The sequence below is a fragment of the Cricetulus griseus genome (genome assembly GCF_003668045.3).
Source record: "Cricetulus griseus strain 17A/GY chromosome 1 unlocalized genomic scaffold, alternate assembly CriGri-PICRH-1.0 chr1_1, whole genome shotgun sequence".
NCBI lineage: Eukaryota > Metazoa > Chordata > Mammalia > Rodentia > Cricetidae > Cricetulus > Cricetulus griseus.
The window spans coordinates 22,238,271-22,264,804 of NW_023276807.1; the positions used below are offsets into that span (position 1 = coordinate 22,238,271).

General features: G+C 39.3%; 2 protein-coding genes across 8 annotated transcripts in view; both read left to right on the forward strand.

Annotated features, from left to right (window-relative positions):
- Fam135a (family with sequence similarity 135 member A) overlaps positions 1-12,293 on the forward strand; it is a 69,547-nt gene extending 57,254 nt beyond the window's left edge. For all 7 annotated transcript variants that reach the window (XM_027392814.2, XM_027392812.2, XM_027392817.2 and 4 more), the window contains 7 exons: positions 1,160-1,320; positions 3,485-3,576; positions 4,033-4,130; positions 5,336-5,487; positions 8,963-9,073; positions 9,290-9,403; positions 10,886-12,293. In XM_027392814.2, coding sequence (XP_027248615.1) covers positions 1,160-1,320; positions 3,485-3,576; positions 4,033-4,130; positions 5,336-5,487; positions 8,963-9,073; positions 9,290-9,403; positions 10,886-11,091 — 934 coding nt within the window. In that variant the 3' untranslated portion in view covers positions 11,092-12,293. The remainder of the gene's footprint in view (positions 1-1,159; positions 1,321-3,484; positions 3,577-4,032; positions 4,131-5,335; positions 5,488-8,962; positions 9,074-9,289; positions 9,404-10,885) is intronic.
- A 2,886-nt stretch (positions 12,294-15,179) lies between these two features.
- On the forward strand, positions 15,180-25,426 carry Sdhaf4 (succinate dehydrogenase complex assembly factor 4). The gene is made up of 3 exons (XM_027392810.2): positions 15,180-15,312; positions 16,833-16,982; positions 24,845-25,426. Exons 1-3 carry the CDS (start codon positions 15,258-15,260, stop codon positions 24,952-24,954), a joined length of 315 nt encoding a protein of 104 aa, XP_027248611.1. The 5' UTR covers positions 15,180-15,257; the 3' UTR covers positions 24,955-25,426.
- Positions 25,427-26,534: the final 1,108 nt, after the last annotated feature.

The window sequence follows — 26,534 nt, forward strand, 5'->3', positions numbered from 1 at the left end:
CTCCTTAACCCTACTGAACCCTAGTCACCTTGCTTAAGTCAGTCATTTCCAGTAGCAGATTGATCTGTGTGCACTGGTTCCTAAAGTCTACTTCAACCTAGGCCAAATCATGATCTGTGAGGTAAGAAGTTTGAGTGTTGTGTACAGTAGATTTTTCAAGTTCACAGATTACTCTGGGTGTGTGTGTATATATATACATAGAATACTTATATAAAGTTGGGACCTAGAAAACCTAAAGGTAGAATGTGGTAACAGTCATTGATTTGAAACTTATATACCAGCCTGGAATGATGGCATACACCTTTAATCCCACCACTCAGGAGTCAGAGGCAGGCAAATCTTTGTGAGTTCCAGGCCAACCTGCCCTACCAGGAAGTATCACAATCACAGTGAGAGACTCTGTCTCAAGAACAAATAAAAACTGATACCACCTTTTGGGTTCTTCTCACTTTTTCTGAGGCACCAGAAAGCAAAGTCTGTGTGTCTTCACCCAATGTATACTACACAGATTACTATCCATCATCTCCTTCATTTCCACTTTTCTCAGCCAAATGGGTGTCATGTTAAATAGCAGTTTTGATGTTTACAGTCTTCGAGCTAAATTTGTTATCATGCCAGATACTATATGCCACCAGTTATAGTCATGTGGCTCTTTTGATGCTGCTCCTTACTGGTATTTTTAGAGAAAATTTCTAGTAAGCCACCCTGCTTGAACACCATGCTCACTGCTGTGCTTTCTAGGATAGCTTCTTTTAAATTGTAAGAGAGCAAAGAAAGAATGTGATTACATGATAAATACCATATTGCCATTTTTCCAGTACTTATTTTAGTTATTATTTGCATGCAATGTTAAATTATATATAAAGTGTGAACCACTTCTGACATTTTATAGTCAGTTTCAAGGTTAAACGACTATTTTAAAGTGACTTCAGGCTTAAAGTATTCATTGTATCTAATTAGAATATGTACTAAGAGTAGCAAAAAAAGTTGTTCTTTGATAAAATCATTTAGATGACCCATGTGGTGTCATGATTTTTTACAAATATTGCTGATCTTCTTTTCCTGTACTTCTCTTAAATTCATTATGCTCTTTTTGTTTCTGAAAACAAAAGAGTGATCGATCTTTAGTAATGCATATTTTCTATAATATTCATTTCAGCTTTCTTCAGGCAAAAGAAGAGTTGAAGCAACTTAAGCTGCCTGGGTTCATGTACAGTGATGTTCCTCTGCTGGCACCCTCAGCGCCTTACTTTAGTATGGAAGAAGACGACAGTTCTGAGGACGGCGTGCATCTCATAGTCTGTGTCCATGGTTTAGATGGTACGTGGTAGCCATTGATGCACTCCATGGCAACTCAGTAACTTTTCCTAATAGAACATTTAGTTTTCTGTAACCTTTTGAACTCGAAAAATGGTGAGTTGCTAAAATTAATTGTGTATTACATTTTGAAACAGATATATGCTTAACTTTACTAAGTGTTGTATTAGATTTTCTCTTTTTGTTGTTGGTTTTTAAGTAAATTTGCCATTGATCTGATACTCATATGTAAATGTTTTAATTTTTAATTATTCTTATTATAATTTTATCAATTATAACCTCAGAACTGTCCCTTTAATAGTTTTCCTATCCTCTTTTTACCTTGCTTCTTAGACCTTACAAACTGGGGGGGAAGAAAAATGGTGCCCTTACTACTTTAAGGCATCACTAACTTCAGGATGTAGCTTCACAACAACAGCCATGGCTACTCAGCAGATCTGTCTTTCTTGGGTGATAAATGTTAGAAAAGCCAGTAGTTTCTAGATCACCATGATATATTACTGTAATCCTACAACAAACTATTTTATGAGATCTAAAAATACTAAACAAAGACCCTTCAAGAAATAAAATACCTTCAATACCAACATTTTACCCCATCCTCAAATAATGTCACATCAAAAAATTATCTCCTAAACAAGACTTCTTGACAGCAGAATTCTCTAGCAGATTTCCTTCACTGAAATTTTCAAAATGCAGATTGTCTTTATGTCACATAAATTGGTTCAGAACAATAGAGAAAAGATAGAATGCAGCCCATTCATTGGTTACCCCAACTGTGGTACCAAACCTGGTAACAACAACATACCAACAATCCCCTAAACAGATTATTTGACTCTAGCTATTAGTACCAATATATTAAACTATTATAACAAAATTTAAAGTTCCAGAATATAAAAATAAATAAAATTTTTAAAGTATACTACATAAATAAATTAATAAGAAAAATTGATGAGATGCAACAGCCATTCCCAGAAAATGAGTATACACCAAACAATAGTTATTAAGTAGAGCTATTCTCTAACCCATAAATGTGATTAATCAGATATATTTCTAAGTCATATAAAACTTATAATAATGAAAATAAGAGGTGTTTGCCTTAAAACTAAGAACAACAAAAGTACAAAATCTAATCAACAAATAAAAAAGGGTAAAATAAAATTGAACCCCTGATAAAAGTGTGTGTGTGTATATATATATATATACACACACACACATTTATATAGTAAACCAAAGGAATCAGAAAAATCCACTAATTTTTAAAGATGTTCTATATTTTATGTTTATTTGTTGTTTTATATCTGTCTTATAAATATGCTTACAATGTATTTTTAGTTAACAATTATTAAACATTCCTAGCCACCAGAGGAAAGTCAACAAGCTAAATGCAAATCCAAACTATATTCAAGATTTGTTCTGTGGTCACTTAAGGCATTGACAAAGAGCAAGTCAGTCATTTACAGCTGCTGTATCCACTTAGTCTCTAAAGTGGTGTGCTGTTAGGTAGATAAATGAACTAAAACTTCTTTTTTTTTTTCTTTTTTAATTTATTTTAGAAGCACTTTTTTTTTTTTTCACTGCCAAGCTGGATAAACTTCTTTTTTTGTTTTTCCAGCTTTTTTATTTGAATTAGAAACAGGATTGTTTTACATGACAATCCCAGTTCCCTTCTCCCACCCGTCCTCCCCCCCCCCCCCACAACTAAAACCTTATCTGTCACATATCTTTTTCTGCTCCCCCTGGATGGTGAGGCCTTCCATAGAGTGTCATCAGAGTCTTTTGTATCCTTTGGGATAGGGCCTAGGCCCACCCCTGCGTGTCTTGGCTCAGGGAGTATTCCTCTATATGGAATGGGCCCCCAGAGTCCACTCCTATGCTTGAGATAAGTACTGGGCTTCTACAGGAGGTCCCATAGATTTCTGAGGTTTCCTCACAGAAACCCATGTTCCTGGGTCTGGATCAGTCCAAAAAACTTCTTAAGAAATAAACTTGATAAATAAAATCAACTTGAAAAGACATTGACTGGGAACTTTTTTACACTACATACTGTCTATCAGCAAGTGAACTAAGACATGAACTTCCTGTTTCCAAAAACTGTAAAAATGCATGATAGTGTACATAGCACTTTTTACTTCACCTTATCCTTCAAACATCATTTTTCATTTTCTAGGAAATAGTGCAGATCTCCGACTAGTAAAAACATACATTGAACTTGGACTGCCTGGGGGAAGAGTTGATTTTCTTATGTCTGAGAGAAACCAGGTAAATAAGGCAGTATTTCAGTGCCAGTTCCTACATTTTACTTGCTGCAAAATGCCTGTGGTCTTGGAAATACTTTTCTGACTTTTGTGAAGTTTGCCACCAGTTTATATGCTGAGGATATGCAAATGCACACATTTGACTTATGAGTTCACTTTTGCATATGAAACATTGAGAATTCCCATTTCTATACAAAAAAATTATTAACTAAGCCATTCTATGAAGCACTGGTTTAATCCTGCTGGCCTGAGACAGAACTAAATGAAGCAAGTTACCAGTACTGAGGCTCCTTTCCCTAGAAACCTTTTAGCTTTAATACAATGGATGCTACAGTCACTCACCTGCCTTAAAAATGAACTTAACTATGTTGATAACACCTGAGTAAAAAATAGTATGATTGCATTCAGTGTTTCATGTTAAGGTACACAGTTTAGTATATAATGTTTTCCTTTTGTTTAGAATGATACTTTTGCTGATTTTGACTGCATGACTGACCGCCTTTTGGATGAGATCATACAGTATATTCAGATATATAGTTTAACAGTCTCAAAAATAAGGTAACGTTATTACACAGTTTGTTTTTATATTTCTGTGAGTTACAGAACTAAACAGTTTGTATTACTGTTAACCTAATCTGAAGTATAGGAACTGGGGCTGGAGAGACAACTCAGCGGATAACAGTGCCTGCAACCAAGTGGGGCAACATGTATTCAGTCTGTGGGACCCACAGGGTTGGAAGAGAGAACTGACACCCACATGTTGTCCTCTGACTTCTGCATGCACACTGTGGCACACATACACACACACACACGTTTATACCCACACAAAATAATTTATTTTAATATAAAGAAATATAGGGTGCTATAACTCTAAAGAAAGGAAGGGGGAATATGTTAGAGCTAGGGAGATTGTTTCAAGGCTAAAGTGCTTACTATGCAAGAATGAGGATCTAAAGTTCAGATCCCAACACAATGGAAAAGCCAGGTGTGGTATTACACATCTATCAGTCTAATGCTGGGGGACCAGAGACAAGTAAGTAAACCCTGTCTACCCAGTTCATGAGCTCTGGCTCATTGAGAGATCCTGTCTCAAGAAGAAAAGTAGAGAAGAGTGAAAAAAGATAGTTGATGTCAATCTCTGGCCTCTACACATGTATGCACATGTATGTACCTGTATACAAATATATACACATACATTCACCATTAAGGAAAGACTGTATTGTCTTATTGTATAAAGTGTTCAGCCCCTACAAATATTTTTAAATATATTTATTTCTATATAGTTACTAATTATGAGCTGTGTTGTTAAAAGTTATTTTAAAATGGGGAGTGGGGGGGACTGGGATTGGTATGTAAAGAACAAGATTTTTTTTTTTTTTTGGTTTTTCGAGACAGGGTTTCTCTGTGGCTTTTGGAGGCTGTCCTGGAACTAGCTCTTGTAGACCAGGCTGGTCTCGAACTCACAGAGTCCGCCTGCCTCTGCCTCCTGAGTGCTGGGATTAAAGGGGTGCGCCACCAACGCCCGGCAATAAGATTATTTTTAAAAGAAAGAAAAAGGAAAAAAGAAATTATTTAAATCACAATAATTGAGATCCATAGTTTTACATTTTTCTTTATGTAGTATTTCAAGTATTAAACTATTATTTAAAAACATTTCAAATTCTTAGTATTTGGAGAGTTTCTGTTGGTGGTGGTGGTGGTGATTTGTTTCTCACTTTTAAAACAAATATTGTGAAAGAAATAAATGTTTCTTTTTCTTACAGCTTTATTGGACATTCATTGGGCAATTTAATAATCCGTTCAGTGCTTACAAGGCCAAGGTTTAAATATTACCTCAGCAAACTTCATACTTTCCTCTCTCTTTCTGGACCTCACCTTGGCACACTCTACAACAGCAGTGCTCTCGTCAATACAGGTAAAAAATACTTCTGTTCTGTATAAAAAGATATGACATGGGCATATATTTTAAATATAGTTTTAGAATTTTCTGGTATTTATTTTTAGAGCCAATTTGTCCCATACTTAAGGTCTCATAAAATAAAAGATGAAGCTAGTTCATTTTGTTGTGTATATGGAATAAGTTAATAAAAAATCCTTTCATGGGTTGCTTACAGATCTTCCCTGCGAGCTAGCCTGGCTACTTTTCTGAGTTATAATTCAAGAAGCATAACTTAGGGACTAGAGAAATGTCTCAGCAGTTAAGGGTACCCTTTGCTTTTGCAGAAGACCCGGGGTTGATTCTCAGCACCGCATGGTTTCTCACCCAGGTTCAGGGAACTCCAGTAGGCCTGCATATGGTACACATACCTACATTCATACTCATAAAATTAAATAAGTGTTTAAAAAATTTCAAGAAGCATAACTTCACCTTTTCCCCATTCTTGATCTTTGAATTCCAGTTAAAAACTCCAGGATGCTTGCCCTCATGCTCCTGCCTTTCCCACTGTCCACTCTCTTTGTACAGCTGCATGCAGACCTCCATTGCTGAGTATGAGAATATGCCCGCTTTTTTTGGACCCTGTTCTTGGTCCCATTTCCTATTGCTGCAATAAAATATCCTGACAAAAGCAAAGCATCTCAAGGGAGAAGAGGTTTGCGTGGCTCATTGTTCCAGGTTACAGACCATTGCTGGTGGGATCAGAGAAGCCAGAACTTGAAACTGCTAGGCAGGTGACGTCCATAGTCACTACATGCAGCATGCCTGTGTTCAGCTCCTTCCCTTTCACTCAGTCCAAGGCCTAGCTCATCAAATGGCACTGCCCACATTCAGGATGGGTCTTTCCACCTCAGCTGACCCAATCAAGAGAAGAGCAGTCCAAAGACAGGGCTCAGCAGGGACCTACATGGAGGAAGGAGAATGCCTACTCTCTCAGCCTGTATTTTGACCCTTCCACACACTCGTACAGCCTGGCATACACAGGCACACAAACAAATAAACAAATGTAATGAAGAACTAAATAGACAACACTCAGATGAATCTATTCTAGACAATCCTTCATTTGTACTCCTTTCCCTGGCAATTCTATATCGGGTCAAGTTGTCAGAAACTTGGCCCTCTTCCCTCCTCTTTCCAGAGGCTGCTGAGATTTGGAGCTTACCTACCCTGCTGTTTTTCTTTCAGATTCAAATAAAATTGTCTTCAAGCTTCAAACAAACAAAAAAAAATGTTTCAGAAAATAATTGAAGCAGTAATTGTCAGTGGCTCCAGAAGTTTTCTTCATTAAACTCTGTTTTTATTACATTTTTATCATATAAATAAACTATCTAGTCTTTCTATTAGTTGAAAAGATAAATATGTTTAGTGTATTATAAAGCTATTAAATATCTTTCTGTAGACTGCTAACTCTTTGGTTTGGGTTTGGTAATGGTTAAGAGAAAACTATTTGTAAGAAATTAATCCAGCCGGGTTATAGTGGCACACACTGTTCATCCCAGTACTCAGGAAGACGCAGGCCTGTGAGTTCAAGGCCAGCATGGTCTACAGAGTCTGTTCCAGGACAGCCAGGATTGTCACACAAAGAAACCTTGTCTTGAAGGAAAAACAACAGAAATTAATTCAAGTTTTTTAAAGATATTAAAATGAAGGATAAAGACACTAATATTTTATGTTTTGTTTTCTTTAAAACAAGGTGCTATATATGTAGCTATATCTAGCCTAGAACTTGCTATATAGACTAGATTGGCTGTATGTTTTTAGTATTAGGATTAAAGGTTATGTTCCACAGTGCCCAACCCATATAAACATTATATTGAGGTATGGCAGGTTCTTACTTTGTCTACTGGTTGGTTTTATTCTTCCCTTAGTTTTTTTTGTTTTTTAATAGTTTAGTCAGATTCTCACTTTAAAAATAAATTTAAATCTTTAAAAAAATATTCCAAGTTTCTTTTGTATTCTATTTCCAACCAGTGATTTCAAAGCACAGACAATTCTTCATTTATAGTTTCAAAAACGAATTATGAGGGAGGCTGCAGATGGCTCAGTGGTTGAGACTATGTAGCTGCTCTTGCAGAGAACTCAAAGGTCAGTTCCCAGCACCTACATCTGGCAGATCACAACCACCAGTAACTTCAGCTCCTAGGAATCTGATACCCTTTCCCGGACTCCACAGGCACTTGTACTCATGTGTATATACATACAGATGTGTATACACACATATACACACCCTGACACACTCACACTTCAAATACACAGAATTAAATAAATATTTTTAAAATAAATAAATAATTATGAAGCCAGGCAAGGTAGTATGCCTGTGATCCCAGCACTTAAGAAGCTGAAGCAGGAAGATTGTGAGTAGATCATAGTAAGACCTTCATAGTAAGACCCTATCATGGAGAAGGAAGAGAAAGGGAGATAAAGAAATTCTCAAATAACATGTAGACAACGCCACGTACATGAATAGGATGTGACAGGTTGGATTTATTTCTTCTCTACACTTTCTCCCAGCTTCCAGATTTAATCGAAGAATGAAGAATGTTTGCCTTCCTTTTTTTGTTTTTTTTTTTGTTTTTTTGTTTTGTTCTTGTTTTTTTTGTTTTTCACTGTCCCTCATATAAAACAGGAAACAAAGAATTTGGAAGTAAATAACACAATCTTGAAATGATTGAGATTTTATTTAATTTGTGTTGTGGTGAAGATTCATTTAAATATGGGTTATTGGGACAGGAGGAATGTCTCAGCAGTTAAAGAGCAAGGGCTGGTCCTGCGGAAGACCTAGGTTCTGTTCCTAGAACCAACATGGCAGTTCACAACTGTTTGTCACTCCCAATGTCAGGAGATCTAGCGCCCTTTTCTGGCTTGTGTACCAAGCACACATGTGAAGCACATACATACATGCAGGTTAATACTCCTATACATGAAATAAACATAATCTTTCAAAATACATAAAAATGTCTTATTTATAGTATAAAGTACAATTAGATATGGGATTTAAATAAAATTGAATTTTTATTAGAAAATGTGACAAGTTGTTCATTCCAAGTGCTGTTTAAATTAGTCTACCATACCTTCCCTGTAACTACTAGTAGACTGAAAACTCAGTTCATAGGTATTGGATCTATGTGTTTGAGGTTTTGCTCCCTCTGCTTTCTTATCCTTTTAAGTAGGATATCTAATGATACAATGTCCCTAAGTTTGTTCTTTGTATATTCTGTATATTGTTACTGACAAAATTTAAATACCGAGCCTCCATGAACCACCATTAAACTGTGATTAAACTCTACTTATAAATATGTTTATCAGAGAGTAGAAGTATTTTGCAAATAAATTTTTTCTAACAAAAGATTAATGTATGAAGTGTTGTTTTAAATGAGTATATTTGAGCATTAATAACTTTAGCATGCATTATTGTCTTTCTGTATATGCTCATGTATCATATTCAACTTTCTAGGTCTCTGGTTTATGCAAAAATGGAAAAAATCAGGCTCTCTTTTACAACTGACATGCCGAGATCATTCAGACCCTCGCCAAACATTTTTATATAAGCTTAGTAATAAAGCAGGTAAGTATGTAGCAAACAAATCTTTCTCCTTTGACACAGCAATTGCATACACTGAAGCTGGCTTTTCTAGAGAGCACCTAGAGATTTGAAGGATAGATTCATAATGTATTTTAAGTCATAAATTACAACTGAGGAAATTTAATTTTATTTATTGTGATACTAGCAAATTTGCATCTGGTTAAGTTTGTGTGATAACTCGTTATTTTCTACCTTTAGGGCTTCATTATTTCAAGAATGTTGTGCTGGTAGGGTCTCTGCAGGATCGCTACGTTCCTTATCATTCTGCCCGCATCGAAATGTGCAAAACAGCTCTAAAGGACAAGCAGTCAGGTAATGAGTGAACAGATCTTTCAGTGAGATTCTGTGCTAAAGTCTTCCTTTTTAAATATACTCTGAAAAATAGCATGGACTCAGAAAGCCAGTTTGACTCTCACTAAAAACTAAGAAGGGAATGAAAAGGTTTGGTTGTAGTTTTTTGTTTTGTTTTGTTTTTTTTGCTTTTTCTTTGGTTAACTTATGTGTTATTCGTCTCCTCTTAAATGCCCGTCTCTGTCTTTATTGTCCTGTATATTTTTTTCTTCTTGTCATTCCTCAGGACTTCATCCTACTTCTGAAACATGAAGTCTACTGTGCTTAAATTGGCTGTTTCCCTGGAAATATTAGCTACTTATCCATTGATAAGCATACATAAGCATTATAAGCAATATTTTGTACCTTATACTAGTTTGTATACTTATGTGTACAAACATGATATATCTAATCTTTGTCTGTTTTGCTTAACATGACCTGCTAAGAACTAACTGTTAAGAACTAACTAAAAAAAGGGAGGGAGAATGGGAGTTCTGCTTTGAATTAAAGTAGATTTGGGGTTTTGTCTGTCTTTGCATACTAAGAAGTGGGTTTCATTGGGACATTTTCATACATGTATATTATGCTTTGTTCTTATCTATCCCCCATATGCCTTCTCCCACCCTCCCTCTCCCCCTGTTTCTGGTTCCCTTCCTCCCCTCCAGTTAGCATCCTCATCTCTTCCTATGAAGCACTTATTCTATTACTGTCATTCTTTCTTTCCCTCCAACCTCTTCTCTGCTCTCACAGTCCCCTGTCTCAAAATGAGATTAAGAAAATGAGGTGCGTTATTCAACTGTAAAAAAGAATGACATCCGAATGAAATGGATAAATCTGAGATCACCATGTTAAGTGAAATAAGCCAGGTTCAAAAACATGTTTTCCTATCATATGACACAGGTCAAACTTCACATTTAAATATAGGATAAAGAGCAAGAAAAGTGGAGAAATCAAACTTTAAATATGTGGTGTACAGCATGGAAAATGCTAAATAACCACTCAGAACACAAAAGCACACTCTTCAAGCCAGGTCATATTGTTCTCACAAAAGGAAGTTGTTGTTCTTTGACAAAATCTTGTAGAAATGTTATCTGCCATACAGTTATTTTTAAAGTACTTGCTACAGTATAAAGTATTTTATTTTACCTTATCAAAATGTTTTAGCATGATCAGCTTACTTTCTTAGCAAATTATAAGTGACTAAATTTAAAGAGAACTGCTTTATATACATTGTTCTGAGCTACAAATTGACAAAAATCTTGCATAATAAATTTGAACTGACTAGGTAAGACGTTATAACTACCAATATTTCCTATAAGACAATCTCAAAATAATAGCTGAAGTAAAGGGAATCTAATGATACTTTTCTGCTTATGTGGAAATAATATAAATTTTATAAATTAAAGAGAAAACTTGACAGACTTTCAGTTGTGCAAATAATTTTCCTTTTTGTCTGCTTTACAGGACAAATCTATTCAGAAATGATCCACAACTTGCTTCGCCCAGTGCTGCAGAGCAAAGGCTGTAATTTGGTCAGATACAATGTCATTAATGCATTGCCCAACACGGCTGATTCGCTCATCGGGAGAGCTGCACACATAGCTGTTCTTGATTCAGAAATATTTTTAGAGAAGTTTTTTCTGGTTGCTGCCCTCAAATATTTTCAGTAGAACAGAAGCATCATTAAAGACTTACTAATTACCTCATTCAGCAGTGGTTTAAATAATGTATTATAGTGTGTAGATGTTAAGTTCTAAGACATATTTATACCTTTTTATATGGAAGATAATTTATATCATCCATGTGTAGAGCCTTTTAAACATCAACTTTACTTTCTAGGTAATGTGGCTGTGCAATATTTTTTTAATTTTATCTTTTTACTTTTCTATTTTTCATATATTTTGCTACCTAAGTATTTCAGTGAAACCTTGATCCCATATGTATGTCTGATCATTTCTTATTGGCTTCCACAATCCTTATTCAGACTACATCACATTAAAGGCTGTTATTGCTAGAATAGCATAGTATTTTAAATTTTCTAATTTGGGGCTTTCAGTGGACACAAAATTTTACTTTTAACACTTTATTCTGTTTTAACTGGAAGTAAAAAATGGCTGCTAAAATGTATTTTTGAAAAATCTCTTTAATCCTAAAATACTAACTTTACATTTGCTCAAACAGGTGGTTCATACATGCCAATGTTTTAAAGGTTTTTCTATAAAATCATTATTGTTGCTATTAAACATATGTCATGCTTATTAAATATATATTTTTACTGGTAATTTCAACATTATTTCTCATATTGACTTTTATTACTGGAACTTTTCTTGTTCATTAGGAGCTTATAAAGATTTTGAATGCCCTCTGCCTTGATTTGGTTGGAATTTTGTTAAATTTAGTAATGTTGCTTGAATTTTCTCACAGCAGTTCTTTAACCCTTTTCATAGAGTTCCTTGTACGTAATAATTAAATGTTGAAATTTATGAAATACTTTTATGAATTTAAATAATTTTTAAATACTATTAAAATTTATGGAGCTAAAGAGTCATGTAAATAGACTTAAAATTGAGAGATGATAACTTTACATGTTTGGTGATACTGATGCAGATGTTTTTGATATATGGAGATGTTGAGTCTTTGACGTTACAAAAGGTGCTGAAGAGCATTCAGTTCATATTTTCCCTTCCTGTTTTACTTGTGAGGATAGTAATGTGCTGTGGGTGGTTGGGAGGGCTGTTTACATTCACCAGTTGTAGTGGACAAAGGGTTTTGTTGCGTCTGTATTATGTACAATTGGTGCATGTTTATTTTTAGTATGTTAATTGCCTCTGATGTTAATAAATGAGCAAATGCCTTTCTGGAGGAATAGTAATATTTGTAATGCTTTGCTTATTCTTAGAATGCTTGGAGATGTAGTAGTGGCCTGTGTAATACTCTGTCAGCAGTGGATGAGTTACACAGTGGCATATCTGTTCAGCCTCAGTGTGCCACAGGCTAATACCATCTCCATTTATATAAGCATGCCCTAATGTTACGCAGCACCTAGATCTCTTCTTAGAATGTGTTCCCACCATTAAGTGATAAATGGCTGCCTATGCTTTCATCCATAAGTAGATATACTAATCTTTCATATATATCAAGTACTGAAAAGGATTTCATTGATGTTTTTGATAATTTTTTATTACTAAGCAATAAATATACCAAAGGTGTTATAGTTGGAAAATATATCTATTATCAACCACATATTTTTGCTACATAATTTTCATGTTTGTATTGGTTGGTTCTCAGTTTGAAATATGGATCTTCTAAGTTTAAATACCTCCCAACCTAACCTCATTCATAATCATATAAATTATATTTAAAGGAAAATTGCTCTCAGGAGCATAATTCACTGGGTTTTGGTCATTTCAATACTAGCTTAAGTGTTTTGGTGATTGACTTAAAATCTAATGTTTAATTTCTGATTTATCAGGAAAATGATCGTGTATCATTTACCTCCATAGGGTGACATTCTGAAAGAGAAGGGACATGATTATCTGATATGATACAAATGGCTCTTGGAGTGAATCTTATCACTGTAGCAGGTCCCTTAGAGACTTGATGAAAAGACTAGAGAACAGGATTGGAAGAATCCAAAGGATTCTTGCTACCTTCTTCATGATGGTTGGTTGGATTGATTCCCTTGTAATCAGACCTGTCTTTGGGACTGCCTAATACTACAGCACAGGTCAGGTCAGCCAAAGGAAAGTGTGGTCCAAATTCCCACATGAGCTCTGTCCTTGAGAAGAGTGACGGAAGATGTGTATACTTGCTGCCAGACGCCTGTGAAGACTGTCTTCCAAATACTCCCTCCAGATTCAAAGTCTGGTGGGAGTGCCCAGCTGACCAGGGTTATGTTTTGTGCCAATGCTAGGGTCATGAAGAACAGCAAATATACCTAAACCTCTGAGTTTCCATAGTAGGAAATGGGCAATTCTAAAAAGACTGCTGCTTTTCCTGCAAAGTGTCACTTGTTAGCTCTGTGAAGACCTATAGGGACTGCATGAGCAGTGTGGCCCAGTAAAGGTGTTTTATGCTTTCGAAACAGAAATTGGTCCTCAGCCCTGGCATAAACTGACATCTCTGTAGTTGGAGGACCTTGGACAAATTATTTGATTTAAAACAGTCATTTAAACCTCATCTCTAAGAAGAGACAGAATGATACTGGCTCCAAAACCAAACATGTAGAACTGTCCATCATCCTACAAGGCCAAATTCTGGAAGATGGAATACTTGATAGGATTGGTGGATCCTCCAGACATCAGATTTACATTCACAGGGGAAAAGTTTTGATAAGCATTTTTGTTTAAAGTAGTATATATACAAAGTTCCCAGTAAGGCCACAGATAAAGTGTATGAAAGGAACGATAATTCAAGGAAAGCAGTCTAAACACAATAATTACTTAAGAGTAGATTGCTACCTTCTTCATGATGGTTGGTTGGATTGATTCCCTTGTAATCAGACCTGTCTTTGGGACTGCCTAATACTACAGCACAGGTCAGGTCAGTCATTAGAATTACTAATTACCACTAGTAATGGTACTCGCCAATCAGTCCTGGGAGGGGAAAGGCAGTTAAAAATGTACACGTGTGTCTTTGTTCTTATCACCATGGCTACTGTACTGGTGGATCCACAGAGCAAACACAGCTGTGCTAAGAGAAAGTTGCTGCAGTGGCTCTTGGTGGTCAACACTATGACTCCACAGCAGGGATTTAATGCAGTAACTCATCCATCCAGCTATGGATTTGTCTTGCTTTCTAATAATGGGGGTGGGGGGGTTATAAAGGTTTTTACCTCAATTTTAATAAGTGTTTTGCTGGCATGTACGTATGTATGCCATATGCATGCCTACTGCTAATCAAGTCCAGAAGAAGGTGTCAGACACTTTGGAGTTACAAACATGTGAGTTGCCATTCTGGTGCTGGGAGTAGAACCCAGGTCCACTGAAAGAGAATCCATCTCTGCAGCCCCTCAGTATTTTTAAATATTTTTAAAAAGATCCCTGACATGGAACAGTTCCAACCATCAATCAATTCACATGACTGGATATTCTTTACTTATTAAAATTTTATTTTCAAGCCCGGCAGTGGTGGCGCATGCCTTTAATCCCAGCACTCGGGAGGCAGAGGCAGGAGGATCTCTGTGAGTTCGAGGCCAGCCTGGTCTACAGAGCGAGTTCCAGAACAGGTTTCAAAGCAATAAAGAGAAACCCTGTCTTTAAATAAATAAATAAATAAACAAATTTATTTTCAAAATGTGGGAACGTTCAATGTAATTAAATGGTATTTTAACTTCAGATTTATGGAGCAATACTTCTATGTAGCATGTGAAGACGAAACTTTTAAAAATCACTAGTATCTAGTTATTATATAGGTTATTACTACGTGTCTAAAAACGTAATGATCTCAGATTAGGGTGATTCATGTTTACATCTCCTTGTTGGACTTTGAACTTCCCTCCTCTAGCTATCTAAGGACACTACACACTAGGGTGGTGTGAACTTTAGAACTTGTTACCTCCGTGCAGACTTTGGTTTTGCCTTTGAGTTCATCGGAATGGCTATGAGCGATCGCCGGGGACTGCGTCGGATAGTGGCTGGGGGTGTAGCCATACAGAATTACAGGAGGCAGTTTAGGGTGGCCTGAAAACTGGCCGGGTCAGTCTGGCGGACACTGCGAAGCCCCGCCCAATTGTGCTTTCTCTGACGCCTGCGCAGACCGCGCGGGTTTCCGGTCCAGGTCGGAGGTGGCCCCGCCCACTGTTTGCGCGTGCGTAGACGCTGCAGGAGACGGCAGTATGGTCTCTACGATCTTTGCGGGGTCTCTGGTGGCCTCCGTCTGGAGAGCGACAAGTAAGGCGGTCCGCCCAGGGTCGCGAGACTCGGGGACCCGCGGGGGAGGCCGATTTCGGATATGAGAAGGCGCAGGGGCTGAGGCCCGGCCGCCGAGTACTGTGACGGCAGGGTTCCGAGCCTTTCGGGTGTGCTTGGCGGAGGGGAGCGGACCTTCGGTGGTTTGCGACTAGGAGCGCCTGGCACTCAGGTGCCGCTGGGGACATGTGGAAAAGGAGGAGACTTCGGGGATGAGTGTCATTAATTTACTTGTTTGCTTACATCAAGAATAGTTTGTACCAGGCAGGGGGTGCATGCCGTTAGTCCAGCACTAGGCATGCAGAGGCAGGAGGATCTCGAGTTCAAGGTCAGTCTGGTCGGAATGTTCCCTAAGCCAAAGTCAGATGAGTGCACATAACGAAAAGTACACGAAGCCGAGAACTGTTAGAAGAGATGCCTGCGTGCTTTCTATAGAGACCAACGTTTTCAAAACAGTTGCATTATGTCTCATTATATTCCTAAGTTAGCGTCCCAAAGAGGATGCAGGATGTTAAATTTGATGACATCCCTAAAACTGAAGACAGAATTACTGCTTTCTTAACAAGTGGTCCGATTTTTAATTAAACTAGTTTAATTTCAGTTTTAGTTTAGTTTTTCCTTTCAAATACTTGATAACTATAGGTTGTTAAAATCTTAAATGATCTATACAATGAGTATTATGCAAAATGAAAGGCTCCAAACCCTTAGGTGATAACTTTAATACTTTAGTATTTATCCAGCATTTGCTGTTTTTAAGCAATTATGTAGTATTTGATAGCAGAAATTACACACAACACACACACACACACACACCACATATATAAAGTATAAAGCAAAAGGAACATTAATGAACCCATTTTCCCATGGAAATGGTTTGGTGCAGTTTTCATTCATTGCTTTGTTTCAACTACTTTTTTTGAAGATCACTCCATACAGAAATGTTAGGTGGTATCTTTTACTTTTGTTTGATACATTTTCCATTCCCCTTATGGACACTTGGGCAATACTAGAACATAGGGTGCTACAACTTCTGGTGTGTTTCCCATGCCCCAGGACAAAATATACGTTTCTAAAGGATGCTGTTATATTGATTCTGCTGTTAGAGTTGGGGCAAGCCAACTGTTTCCTTATCCAAGGAACTGAATTGAAAGCCCACGGATTGCAAAGTAGCAGGGAAACTTTGTGAATCTCTTGGAGAGAAGTGTGTGTGCATAGTAGGTAGGGAAGTTAGGCTGCCAATTACATTATTAGAAGAGGATCATGTGCATATTCCAAACCAGATGCAGTCCTAGGTTAATAAGCTGTTCCGAGTACTTGTCCACCTCCTTACTTTATAGGTCTTTGCTAACTTGTAACACTGGGTACCTCTAAGGATGGGAAATAGCTGTGTAGAATGTAGGTGTTCGGGAAACAATTTTCACTGTATGTCATTTGTCCTTCTTGAACTTTGATAAATGGTCAAAACACAAGTAGGCAAAATCAGTCCATTTTTTCTGCATTAGGATCTTCCCTTCTGAAAAATTCTTTGAGGAAAGTGAGTTACCAAGAAGGAAAATCTGAACCCGTGAAGCAACCTCTTAAGAAGTCAAAGTTGCCTGTTGGTCGTTTTGATGCTCCGGAGGATTTGCACATGGAGAGGGAGCCACTGAAGAGTGAGTAGAGTTACACACTCTCAGTGTTTAATGTAGCAAAGAAAATGTTCCATACTAGAAAATGAATGCAAGAAGTGAAATGTGCTCTGAATTGTTACTAACAGTTATAAAGGATATTTCAATGAGTCAAAACAACATATGGACCATCTGTAGGCATGGTTGTTACTTCTTTAAAGGGGTTTTGGGTTGTGAGATGCCTCAGTGCATAAAGTACTTGCAGGGCATGTATGTGGGCCAACCAGAGTTTAGATTGCAGCACTTTTGTGCTGACAGCCATGGCAACTCACTGTATTTCCATTATTCAGCAGACACAGGGGATCCCATGGGCAAGTCGGCTGCCTAGACTATTTGAATTGATAGTCTCTGGGCTCATGGGAGAGACCTTGCTTCACTATATAAGGTGGAGAGCAAGCAAGGGAAACACCTGAAGGCAATTTCTGGCCTCTGCATACACACACACACACACACACACACACACACACACACACACACACACACACACGTGCATGGATGCACACACACAAAGTATATGGATGCACACACACACAAGAGCACACATAAAAACGTCACACGTGCATACACATAGGCATATAGACATACACATATGACCCCCACCATAAAGATGTTTCTAAATCTGGAAATGGTGGCACATATCTGGAAACTGATGCCAGAACGTCAAGAATGTGAGGCCAGCCTGAGCAACATAGACTGTCTCAAAGAAAGGGTTTCTAAATTCTAGTCCTTATTTAGTTATTTGGGGATTTTGTTTGTTTAGTTTAATTTGTTTGTTTTTAACTACACTTTCATTATTCAAAAATTGAAACATAAAAGTTGGTGTCTTCTGTGACCCAATAACAAACCTGCATTGTTGATAAGACTTTCTGCTGGAAAAAAAGCCAGCTGCAGTAGATAATCATTAATGTACAGGTAAAGCCGAGGCATGAAGATGCTGGGCCTTATTAAATGACAGAACGGGGCTGCGTACTGAAGGGAAGACATCTCTCATTCTCTTTAATAACCTTCCTTCAGAGTTCCCTGTCATCTGTCCACTGGACAGAAAGTGGCATCTGAAGGGACACTAGCCCACTCGAGCATGTGGCTCTAACAGGTCTTGTCCTTCTCCCCCATTTCCTCTGGCTTGCTAAAAACAGTTATATTCCTAAAGCTAGCTACCAAGGTCTGTTCCCTTATTTGGCTACTTCCTCCTGAGATGGGCAACCAAGGTCCAGCTATCAAAGTGTTGAAGTCCAGCAGTCAAAAGCCCCTTTTGGCTCACCTAATTAATATGTCCAGTTAAAATGTTTACCTCATTCTAACACAGAGTTTCCCTTGTGCCTTTATAAACTGCCATTTCCCTGTTTGCCATGTCTATCTCCTCTCTCTGCAGAGGTAGTCCTTTGCTTTGTCCTCCAGGACAGATACCCTTGCCTGCTTTCCTTGGTTCCCTTTCCCTTCCCCTTCTTTGTCTATTTCCTGTCTTCATCCCTTATCCTTGCCCTCTGTCCCTCTGGGGCAAGTAAGTCTCCTTTGTACCTAGAACTTGGTCTTGGGGGGTCCTGAGCCAATACTTCTTTCTTTAAGGTGGTAATAGACTAAACATAGTTTATCGTTGTTTTTCTTATTTTTTTTAAGATTTTATTTGTTATGAATACAACATTCTGCTTCCATGTATATCTGCACATCAGTAGAGGGCACCAGCTCTCATAATGGATGGTTGTGAGCCACCATGTGGTTGCTGGGAATTGAACTCAGGACCTCTGGAAGAACAGTCGGCGCTGTTAACCTCTGAGCCATCTCTCCAGCCCTATCATTGTTTTTCTTATTTTTAATTTTATGACTCTGTGTGTGTGTGTGTGTGTGTGTGTGTGTGTGTCTTTGAGTGTGGGTTTGTGTGTGTGTGTCTTTGAGTGTGGGTTTGTGCATGCTGACAGAACCATTGGATGTGAGTCACCTGCATTGATGCTAGGAACTAAATTCTGGATCTCCAAGCCTTGGCTTGGTCCCTGTTCTTATTTGATTGTATTTGGTGACTTTTCATGGGGAGACCTTTAAAAAATGAATTCATTCCCAGATAGGACATTAGTAGGCCAAAGGGATGATTCTGTCCAATTGGTGAGTCAGTGAATTTATTGGGATTACCAATAGGAGGATGGGAAAGGGATGTATTGGTTACTTTTTCTTATTGCAGTGACAAAATCCTTGACAATAGCAGCTAACGAAGGGCAGGGTTTGTTTTGGCTCACGGTGTAAGAGAGTGTGCGGCCAATCATGACAGGAAGGCATGGTGACAGGAGCGTGAGATGACAGTCACTTTGTGTCTATTGTCAGGAAGCAGAGAGGCAGATGCTGGTGCTCAGCTTGCTCTCAGGCTTCCAGGATCCAGGCATGGAGTGGGGTGGACATTCAGGGTGCATCTCTCTGTCTCTCTGGAAGCTCTCTCATAGAAACACCCAGAGATGTCTCCTGGGTCACTTTCCATCTTGTCCAGTTGACAGTTGAGATTGACTATCCCATGAGGAATATGGGCACATCAGAAGCAGGAAAGAGGTTCATTTTGTCTTGCAATTCTAGAGACTGAAGTGCTGGCATCTGGGCTTCCGCATGGCTTCCAAATCTCACCAGTTAGATAGAGGTCAGATAATAGCACTGCCCGTACAGTGCGTTATCAGTACATACACATCTTTAGTTTTTAATGTCTTGTGGCTACATTAAAGCCACCATTCCTTAGAAAATGCCAAACACCCGGTGCCAGGAGACACCTTTCAACCTTACCTGAACAGTCAACAGCCTCGGGCAGTGTTAACTACTGCTTCTGGAAGTTTCCAGCTCAGCTTCTGTTTTGCTTTCTTCGTCTTCTCATCCATTGTTTCTGCCATTTCTTCCCGTGTTGTTTTCAGACTCCTTTGTCTCAACCCAACACATGTGGGTTTTGTGAGGCTTCTGTCCACACCCTTACATGCCTCCGAAGATCCCATATCTTCCTCGGGTGACTTTAAATGTCTCATTTATGGTTCTCAGTTGTCCTGTCTTACCTCCTGAACATCTGTGCGTATTTCAGACATATTAAACTTGTTCTTTCTTAAGCTAAACTTGCTCTGTCCCCATAGTCTCCCCTCACATCCCTTCCTCTGCCAGCCTGTCCCCACATCCTGCTTTTCATTCTGCTCTCCAGTAGATTCCATCCACCAAGTCACACATGCCTGACATCCTGGTTAACCCTTCAGTCATGCCTCACTGTTTCCTGTAGCCAATTATAAACCAAGTCCCTTTGGTTCTCCCTTCTTAACTTGTCTCAAATTCAGCAACCCCCCCCCATGCCCTCCCAGTAAAGCCCCAAAGCAAGCTGTATCTAGCTTGTTTCCTTCGAGTCTTGGTTTCCTGTCGTGTTTCATTCCAAGAAAAAACTTTAGGCTATCCTTTTGCAATGCATACATTTCACTGCTAAGATGATAAAAGGGCCAGGCATAATGGCTTACACATGGAAGCAAGCACCCAGGAGGCTGCCGCAGTAAGATAGTGATTGCTAGGTCAGCATAAGATACGTTACCAGACTCTGTCGATACATAGATAGATAGATAGATAGATAGATAGATAGATAGATAGATAGATAGATAGATACAGACAGACAGACAGACAGACAGACAGACAGACAGACAGACAGGGCAAATGGAAGATGAAACACATAGCTATCTATACATATCTGATGGAAATTAGCATGACAGACTAGAATGACCAGAAGAAGGTGGGACAAATGAAAGTTAAAGGAAACGTAAAACCATGATAAGTAGATGTGCTAGGGAGATGTTTAAGAGAGAGAAAGATGTTTTAGTTGGGGGGGGGTAAGGGGAGGAAGGGAGGGAGAAGGGAGCTGGGATTGTCATATAATTCAATCTTGTTTCTAATTCAAATTTAAAAAATGATAAAAAAATAAAAATAAAAAGAGAGAGAGAAAGGTATGGCCATACAAGAAGAGATTACAGAACATGGCACAGTTAAGTGGCCTCTTTGGTCTCAACATAAAGTATAAATGGTAGATTAATAGAATGTCAGGCTGTTTCATGTCAAATCTGAGCATAAGGGCCAGCAAGATAGCTCAGCAGATAAAGATACTTATGCCGAGCCCCACAGCTTGAGTTCAGTCCCAGTAGGAGGAGAGAGCTGGTTCCTAAATACTGTCCTCTGACCTCAACCCTCACATCATAGCGAACACACAAAACACAGCACACATATGCATATGTATAGAAGCTATTGATGTAATTTAAACAAATTTTAAATCTGGGAGTGGTTAGTGAGGGAACTGGGTAGCTCAAAAGAGGAGTGCTGGCTTAACAGGAGTGGAGCCTTGGCCTCATTCTAAGACCATAAATCTGACATGGTGGTGCATGGCTATATTTCCAGCTCTAGTGAGATGGAAGGAGGTTCGGAAGTTGGAAGCAGGCAGCCTGGGCTACATGAGGTCCTATCTCAGAAAGTAAATAAATAAAGATGTTTCAGGTGAGTGTTTGTTTGTCTTGGTTTGGTTTTTGTTTGGTTTGGTTTTGGTTTTGAGATGGGATCTCACTATGAAGCCCTAGATAGCTGGTCTGAAATTCCCTATGTAGACCAGGCTGGCCTCCAATTCACAGAGATCCTCCTACTCTGCCTCCCAAGTGTTTGAATTAAAGCCACATATGGCTAAATTTTTAAAAAATATATTTGGCTGGAGATTGTCTAGACAGCTCTTTTAAAGTGTGATTTAAATATCAGTTCTGTGAGTTTTCACAAATGTTTGCAGTCATGTAAACAACATTAAGTGTAAGTTTTCTTATTCCCTACAGAGTTATCTTTTGTTTTGTTTTGTTTTGTTTTTAACATTTATTTAATTTATTATGTGTTCTGCCTGCATGTTGCCTGCAGGCCAGAGGAGGACACCAGATCTCATTACAGATAGTTGTAAGCCACCATGTGGTTGCTGGGAATTGAACTCAAGACCTTTGGAAGAACAAGCAGTGCTCTTAACCTCTGAGCCATCTCTCCAGCCCCCTTTTGCTTATTTTTAATCAGCTCTATCCCCACCTCTTCCCACAACTATCGATCCATTCTCAATCCCTGTAGTTTAGCTTTTTATAGGATTTTGTATAAATGAGAGACTACATAGTCTTGAGTGGCTGGCATCCTTCACTCAGGCTACTGTGGAAGAGATCTGTTTTAGAAAGATGCTGTAGCCTCTGTGCACATGCGGCTGGAGATGTAAGAGGCAGAACACGGATGGCACAGCAAATGACTGTAGTGCTAAGAGTGAGCCGCTGAGATATAAGGCAGGTGGTGATAGAAGGATGAAGAATCAAGAAACTTCTGAGTATAACAAACACAAAAGTTAAGCCAACGCAAACAGGGGAGAAGGGAAGACAGGAGGTGTGGTCAAAGAGGAAAGAGCTCAAGAGTGAGATTAGAAGAGAAACATTCAGGGGGTAAGGAAGTCCAGGGGGAGTACAAGTGAGATAAGCCTCCTTATAAAGAGGTTTAGGGACCTCCCTGGCCTCAGTGTGTGAGGATGAGGGGGGAGAGATGACATTATAATCTCATGTTCATCTTACAGATCAAAACAGAAAAGTCTATGAGTTACTACCAGCTAGAGGAAAGCATTGGGCAGGGGAATAGTGTGGGATTCAGTTAAGTCTATTAAAGTTTGGTGGTCAGCAATGAGAAGGGGCATCTCAATGTGTTTGTCCACTCGTGTGTGTGTGTGTGTGTGTGTGTGTGTGTGTGTGTGTGTGTGTGTGTGTGTGTGTGTTAAGGGTCTCATGTTCTAGACTAACCTGGAACTAGTGGGCTCAAAAATTTCCCTTGCATTCATTTCTTAAATAGCTGGGACTACAAGCAAACCACTAAAACTAGCTCAGCATCTCAGCATATTCTTTTTTTTTTTTCCTCATACTATTAAAGCCCTGACCCCAAATGTGAGCGTATTTGGAGATAATTAGGTTTAGAACATATGAATGAGGATTGTCTCTCCTTATAGGAGAGACACTGGAAACCTCACTGTCTCCCTTTTTTCCATGTGACAATTCAGAAAGAAGGGACAGTCCATATTCAGGAACAGAGGGCCCTCACTCCAACCCAATCCCCATTGAGAGTTTTATTGTATAAGCCACACACACACACAAACACACACACACACACACACACACACACACACACACACAAAGTATTTTGTATGAGCATTCCCAGGTAACTATCACACCCAGAGAGCCAGAGAGTCCAGGAATTGGGGTGGGGGTGGGATTGGGGGTTCAAAGAAGAGCTTCCATTACAGGTTTTCAGGGGGCTGTCACAAAAGTTCCCCAGAAAACAGAATGATGGCAAGAGTTAGGCACAGTGCAGCAAAAATAAAGCTTGAAGAAATATTTGGAAAGTTTCAAGGTGAAGTTCTGTATCTTCTTTGGTTAGTCTGCAGAGGGGCTGCATAATTTGGGGCAATGATCTTTTAGTTTTCCAAATATACACCATTCAAGATTGTAGGTTCTTCCTAACAGCTGGTTCCTCATCTGTTCTTTCTATACACAAAGCAGTGCAACCTGTGAGTTTCAATTCAGGCTCCATCTCACTGTTCACGAGCCATGTGACACTGAACACCTTTTCTCACCTGAAACATGGGGCAGCACTGTTTCCCGATTTACATGGAAAGCACGTGGACTGAGTGAGTGGATGTGTATACAGTGCTGAGAATTGAAAATCCAGTATCAGGTTATAACAGAGGGATTGGTTAACCCTCAGCATTTAACACCAACTTGGGCAACATTTGCGACACCAAACAGTAAGCAACATCAAACAGTAAGCAACCAAACTGACTGATAATTAAAAGTTAAAATCCTTACAATTTAGCCGGGCGTTGGTGGCGCATGCCTTTAATCCCAGCACTCGGGACACAGAGGCAGGCGGATCTCTATGAGTTCGAGGCCAACCTGGTCTCCAGAGCGAGTGCCAGGATAGGCTCCAAAACTACACAGAGAAACCCTGTCTGGAAAAACCAAAAAAAAATAAAAAAATAAAAAAATAAAAATCTTCACAATTTGACTTGACTCACCGTGAGGATTCCTATCAGGAAAGTGTGTGTGTGTGTGTGTGTGTGTGTGTGTGTGTGTGTGTGTGTGTGTACAGGTGTGCACACGTGCATGTGTGCATGCGTTTGTTCCTGGAGACTGAACTTCACTCATGCTAAACAAGCATTCTATTTCTGAGCTGTATTCCCAGCCAGTGAACACACGGTGTTAAGACCGATGACATCACTTATGCTCGTAAACCCCCCTGCTGAAGCCACAGCCTATGTATGTCAAGGAGCAATAGTGCTCACAAGTAAAATCAGTCAGCACCTGTGCATACCTGTCACTGGGCTAGACCCTTTACATACATTACCTTGTTCAGGTCAACGCTTTAAGAGGCAAGTAAGACAGAGACCCCCACACATACACACACACACACCCGAGTGTGTATGTGTGTGTGTGTGTGTGTGTGTGTGTGTGTGTGTGTGTGTGTGTGTGTGTGTATGGAGACACTGAACTTGTTTCTAATCCTTCCAAGGTCAGTGAAGCTGCACTGTTCTCACTCCTTCCCTTCTGCTGGGTTCAGCACCACTTATGAAACTACTTTCTAGTAGTTTCTAGACTTGAAAGCACTCCAAGAATTGGAAGCCATTAGTGCCAGTGGTAAAGCTGATTGGTTGTGATAAAAGCATATCTCATGTCTGGGAGTGGGAGGGAAGACCCACATGTTCAGTGGCTTCATTGACGGGCTGTATGATAAACCAGCACTCTCCTCCAGCTGTGCAGCCCTGGCCTTCCGTCTCTGCTGACTGCCTCTAACACATCTCCTGTCTTCCTTAGAGTTCCCAGGTGATGTTAATCCAGTTACCAAAGAAAAAGGCGGACCCCGGGGCCCGGAGCCTACACGATATGGAGACTGGGAACGGAAAGGACGCTGTATCGACTTTTAAGTCACACATTCTTCCACTGCAGAGTCATTTTCTGAATGACCTTACTGCACACTGTTTTCTTTCTCTATATCCTTTAAGTCATGTGATTTTCATCCTATTATTATTATTCTTTTGGCTTTTCGAGACAGGGTTTCTCTGTGGAGCTTTGGAGCCTGTCCTGGAACTCACTCTGTAGACCAGGCTGGCCTGGATCTCACAGAGATTCACCTGTCTCTACCTCCTGAGTGCTAGGATTAAAGGCGTGGGCCACCACCTCCCGACTTCATCCTATGTTTTAAAAGACATGTGCTAGCCATGAAGAACAAATGCTGCTATAGATTAGGAAGGTGGAGACACTTTGCCATTAGCCCATGTTAACTTTGACTTCTTGGAGTAGAGAGTGTGATGAGAGCTGGAAGCCTTTGCCATGGTCTTTATCGACTTAATCAGTTGCTTATTAAATGCACATGTAAATAAATTATTTTTAAAGATATTCTTTAGATTGATTATTTTATTTTATGTATGTGTGTGTGTGTGTGTGTGTGTGTGTACTTGGTGCCCATGAAGGCCCGAAGAGGGCATCAGATCCCTGGAATTGGAGTTACAGATTGTTGTGAGCCACCCTGTGGGTGCTGGAAACTGAACCCAGGTCCTCTGCAAGAGCAACAAGTGCTCCAAACCTCTGAGCCATCTCCCCAGCCCCCAAGGTTTATGTTTATTGTTTTTAACTATGTTTATATGTGTATGTCTGTGTATATGTACACATGAGTGCAGTTGCCCTAAGAAGCTGGAAGAGGGCCTCAGATTTTCTGGAGCTATAGTTACAGGCTATTGTGAGCCTCCTGACCCAGGTACTGGGAACCAAACTCAGGTCCTCTGCAAAAGGGGTACTCTCTCTGAACCACAAAGCCATCTTCCCAGCCTCAAGAAAATAGCTTTGACATGACTTTCTGTGAGACAGACTGGCCTGTGGGTAAGTCTGTGAAGCATTTTCTTGATTAATGACTGGCATGGGAGGGCCCAGCCTACTGTGAACAGTGCTAACGTCGGGCAGGTGGTCCTGGATTGTAGAGAAAAGCAAGTTGAGCTAGCCATGGAAAGCAAGCCACTAAACTGTTTTCCTCTGCTTCAGTTCCTGATTTACTTACCCTGGTTCCCCTTCGTGATGGACTATAAACTGTAGGATGAAATAAACGCTTTCCTCTCCAAGTTGCTTGTAGTTGGTGTTTTATTAAAGCAACAGAAACCAAATTGGGACACTAGAATAGTAGCTTTTAAAGTGTGTGTGTGTGTGTGTGTGTGTGTGTGTGTGTGTGTGTGTGTGTGTAAGAGGGAGAGTGTGTGTGAGCATGTGTGGAGGTCAGACAACTTTGGGAATTAGTTTTGTCCCTCCAGCATAGGTTCCAGGAATGAAAAACTCAGGCCATCAAGCTTGTACAGTAAGCCTTTGACCCAGTAAAGCCACCTCACTGGCCCAGTGGTGACTTTTAAAATAGGGGTTAAATAATAATAATGAAGGTGACAGTAATGCTACAAAATATTTCATTTCAAGCCAAGTAAGTCCTGCCCCACTTCTTGATGTCTATACGACCCTGCACATG